The sequence below is a fragment of the Entelurus aequoreus genome, linkage group LG07 (assembly GCF_033978785.1).
Source record: "Entelurus aequoreus isolate RoL-2023_Sb linkage group LG07, RoL_Eaeq_v1.1, whole genome shotgun sequence".
NCBI lineage: Eukaryota > Metazoa > Chordata > Actinopteri > Syngnathiformes > Syngnathidae > Entelurus > Entelurus aequoreus.
Window position 1 is genome coordinate 64,758,206 of NC_084737.1, and position 4,820 is coordinate 64,763,025.

Consider the following 4,820-nt stretch of genomic DNA (forward strand, 5'->3'; position numbering starts at 1 on the left):
ATCGGACTACTCATGAAGGGAACTTGTTTTCTTTCAAGTGGAGCTGTATTTTCAATTATTTTGAGTGAAATGACATGAAATGGTGCTGTGTATGTCTTTGGCCCTCAAGTCGGTTCTTGTACAAAAATATTTGTAGATTTTTGTAGTTTTGTTGATTGTGTTAAACTACAAAATACTCTGCACTTACAGCCATTGAATAGCTGAGACATGTTAAATGTTGCTCCTTTACTTAGTAATTGTTATTTTGTCAGGTCTCCAGTAACGGCAGCTGTTTCCAAGGTTTTTGCCGAATCTACTCAACAAGACAGCTGATGTAGACAAAGGCCTTTATTACTGGTCACACTATAATACACAACAGACATCGAACAATGATTATTAGAATAATAATTACAGGGTTTGCTAACATTTTCTTTGGTCTCCGCAAATGTGATATCAACCTACAACTGGAAACAGGAAACGTCCCGAAAAGATGTTATATTTGTTTGGTCTCACGCTGCGCTTTGGGTTCATGCATTTCAACATTCATAGTTTTGAAAAGCCTCCAAGTTGGCTGAGAGAAATGTTAAGAGAAAATCGTACGCTGAGAGGAGTGTGTCCATCTGGGACTCTGTACAGGTCAGGGATTAATATGCTTTGGCTCAGTCAGTGTATGTGGGAGAGCTGGCAGTGTCGTCGTCATGTAGGCCAGGAGAGAATGCTGCCAGGATCCTTGGCTTTCATACGCAGCGCCATCAAGCCAGTTGGCTTGTAATCGCTCTCTGAACCCTCGATGGATGGAGACCCGAGCGCTCCGGGGAAGCCGTGTAGAGAGTAGAGGCTGTTGATGCCTGGATGGTGCGGCGGGTGATGGTGGTGGTGGTGGTGGTGATGGCTGGGGGATGTGGGAATGCCCATGAAGCTCTGCAGATTGCTGTGAGGGTGGGGGTATGGACCCATGCAGGATGAAGGTAGGGACTCGGGTCCGATGACACAACCAGCAGCTGAACTGCCGCCTCCTCCTGAAGTCCCCGTCCACAGATTGCCCTGCATCTTCACAAACACATACTTACACATGTAGTAGGTAAAATAACTATTTTAAACAGTACATATGTTAAACAACATATATTAAGAGTATCAACTCTTTAAATAAAGCATGGTTGCATGCTCCTGCTAAGCAGTAGGTATTTACAAGACAGTGACATAATGGAAACACTGACTAAACGGAGGTCTACAATTTTCAAAAACACTTAGCTAGCCTGTAGGGAAAAACCTTAATTTAAGGTCCACTAAAGGCAAATACAAAAGAAAATATTACATTTTCACTCAGTTGACACTAATTTTATAGACCTTTCTAGCTACACGAGTTGGGAAAACATCCATTTCTTATGACACAATGCAGTTTCTTCCAGATTCTGTGGTACCTCAACTTAAGAGAGTTTTGAGATAAGAGCTGCCCCTTGGCTAAATGTGATGCTTTAAGTTACAAGCAAAATTTGAGTTGCAAGCGTCCCCGCCATTAGTGAGTGTAGCAAATGTCTCAGTGAACACTGTAAGACCCAAACAAAACATTCGGTCTTACTTGCTATCATTAGCTTATGGCTAAAGGTGGACATAACTTTGTTCTTTCAAGCATGAGAAGAAATAAAGTGAGTGTGAAAGACAACGCTGAGAAAAATAAATTAATGATATTCATTTAATCAAATGAAAGAAATCATCAAAAATATGACTGTGTGTAGTTGACTTGGCAAAGCAATTTGTGTTGCTAGTGTGCACCATACTGAAGCAGAATGAGTCTAATGGCAGCCAAGGATGTTAAAATAATATCCAAACATTCTACTGTATTGTTTTTCATACAATATTCTTTATTTAAAAGTGTTTGGTTTTTTTAAGGCATGTTACACGTTAAAATCTTGGTGATTTTGGGGGCCAAGCACCAATCAAATTAATTTAAATTCATGGCCGATGATGATTTGAGATACAAGTATTTTGAATTAAAAGCTCTGTCAGAGAACCCATTAGGCTCGTAGGTTGAGGTAGCATTCTACATTGTTAAATCAATACAATGTCAAGCATTATCTTTGCAAATTAAAACTATTTCAGTGTCCAGGTAGGTTTTGCATGCTGATTAACAGTTTAAGTTAAGCAATGTTACCATATATTAAGTTATTGTGTAAACAATTTAACTTAAACCATTTGTATGCACATACAACACTTAAACCCATTAGTATATCAGTATGTGGACTTATATTATGGAATGGATTAATTAAACAAAGTACTGATACAATCCACTTTAATAAACTGTTCAAACTCAAAGTTAAGTCAAACTTATTGAAAAACGAGATAATATGTAAATCACAATTTACAAACAACTATACCATATTGTAACAGTATGCATGTTCCAAATAAATTAAAACCATGAATTAGTTCACCCCACAATATAAAGGTACTAGCACAGTGAGTGTGTATACTGTTATTGTGGACTCCTACACACCATATTTTAAAACCCCACCTCGATGGGATTTGTAAAACAGCATATAAAAATATAGGCGTTGAACACCTGCCAAGTCTGGTAAGATTTGAATTAGCTTTTTTCAAGAAAAAATGATCCTCTTAGAGGAAATACTGAGTGACTATATCAACTGAATTTGAGCTTTGTTCATCTCCAGAATTTTACAAAACAAAGGTAAAGATCAGTCTGTAAAACTAGGCTTTGTTGTCTGCCTATAGAGAATACTGACATATAATACACCACATTTCTAGTGCTAGATCACACAGAGATGCAAACACGTTTACCCTAGAAGAAACCTTATAGTGCAACTTGATAAGTGAATGTAAACTTCAAATGAACAACATATACAGCATTATTTGACCAACCTGGTAGGTGTCATGGCGAGGGAGAAGAGAAATATCATATGCAGTAGTGAAGTGGTTGCGGACCTCCTGGATCTTTCCATAGCGTTCCCGTTTTCTCCACTTGGCTCTACGATTCTGAAACCAAACCTAGCAAAGGTGTTGCGTATTAAAAAACACAAGAAAGCATGTATATGTCTAAAACACTCCTCTTCCTCAAAACAACACACACCTGGACTCGGGCCTCTGTGAGCTCGGTCCTCAGGGCCAATTGCTCGCGAGCGTACACGTCAGGGTAGTGCGTCTTCTGGAAGACTTTCTCCAGCTCCTCCAGCTGGAAGGTGCTGAAGGTGGTGCGATTGCGCCGCTTCTTGTTTTTGCCCGAGAGGTCGATGGAGTCTGCGATGGAGTCACCCTGCAAGCCTCCGCCCGCCTCTTTCAACTTCCCGCAGCAGTCGGTGCCCATGCCAGGGTAGCCTAGGCTTTTTAGCGCTCCTTTTTCTCTGACTGGAGAGTGTAAAAACACACACAGTATTTGCAGACTACCAACAGAACCATTTTCTTTTCAAACTAAACATTTACAAAGATTTTCACAATATTTAACGGGATTATTTCACAGTAAAATACTGCAATTAAAATTTACTGTAACCTTACAACAAATTACTGTAAACGTTACAGTACCTTTATATAAAGCAGAGCATTCAACTTCACAATAAATTACTGTAAATGTCACTTTGAAAGTAAAGCAATTATTAGCCAGTAATTTACTGTGAGTTTACAAGAAAAATGTTTACAATGCATGATTCAAATTGTCTACAGGGAGACTAAATAAGTTTGTCCGCTAAGAAACATTCTTATCTAAAGCCCATGAATACATATTTTTATCATCAAAATAAATCTGCATGGCAGGTGCAAAATTAAATGACACCTTTTTTAGAGCCTCTATTATGCGATCAACGGTATTAATGATAAACCCCGGTAAAACTTATGACGGTTAGTATTACCGTTTTCATTTATTGTGAAACCGTGATTTCTCAACACATTTTTATTAACATTTATCAACACACGATAAACTCAGGGACCCTTTCTGCTGGAGAAGCAAGCTAGTGCACTAATGGCTAGCTAGCTAGCTTAAATGCTAACATAAATACAAGAGACATTAACTTTAATTAACTCTAAAACCTTTACAAATTAAAACGGCAGAAGGTCAACATATTTAAACACTAAAATAAAAATAATATGGCTGTTAGGAAGCCAGAATAATATTTAATGTTTCTTCTGCAAATAAAGTATTTTGTGTGTCTGTTTGTTTTATACTTATTTAAAATAAAACTTGATGATGTGGAAATTTTAAATCATTACATCCCTAATACTCACAAAACTATGTCAATTTGTACTATGTCAAAAGAACAATACTACAATTGTATAAAAAAATTAGGCCTTTGCAAATATAATAGAGCATTAACACTGTCAGAAAGGTGTTAATTCAACAATATATTTTATTATTGTGGTTATAGTTAGCAACAGCTGTGCAGTAAAAGGTGTTTGTAAAATTTGGATTGCGTATTTTAACTACTAGGTCAAAACAAAAAAATGTTTCCCGCCACAAGGACTGTAATATTTAATTTGAAAACTGCATATGTACAGGTATCCAATATGCAGCCTGTGTATTAGTAATAATATTGAGGTGGCATTTGGAAGTTTTATTTCTTAAAACCACTAAGAAAAGGTACTTTGCTCTCTGTAGGCGTGCATGTTGTCGTCCAAATCCATGTCCCTGAGCTCCAAAACAAATTCCCTTCTCATTTATCTGCTGGAACTAATCAGGGGCTGCCGAAACCTCTCTTAATTGAATCTGGGCCCAACAGAGAGCACTTTTCATAGGAGCCTTAATTTCCTAATGTCCATTAGAAGCAACCTCACATTGCACTTCATGCTGAAAATATTCAGTTAATTGGGGCCACAGGACGTATCCCCGGTCAAAGACCCAC

The 4,820-nt window shown here is 37.8% G+C and overlaps 1 protein-coding gene across 3 annotated transcripts in view; it reads right to left on the minus strand.

Moving 5' to 3' along the window:
• Positions 1-329: 329 nt before the first annotated feature.
• Positions 330-4,820, minus strand: part of alx3 (ALX homeobox 3) — a 12,057-nt gene continuing 7,566 nt past the window's right edge. For 2 of the 3 annotated variants that reach the window (XM_062052214.1, XM_062052213.1), the window contains exons 5-7: positions 3,062-3,336; positions 2,854-2,979; positions 330-1,029 (exon numbers count right to left, since the gene is read on the minus strand). In XM_062052214.1, the coding sequence (XP_061908198.1) occupies positions 676-1,029; positions 2,854-2,979; positions 3,062-3,336 (755 nt within the window). In that variant the 3' untranslated portion in view covers positions 330-675. The remainder of the gene's footprint in view (positions 1,030-2,853; positions 2,980-3,061; positions 3,337-4,820) is intronic. The other variant, XM_062052216.1, reaches the window with a different exon arrangement.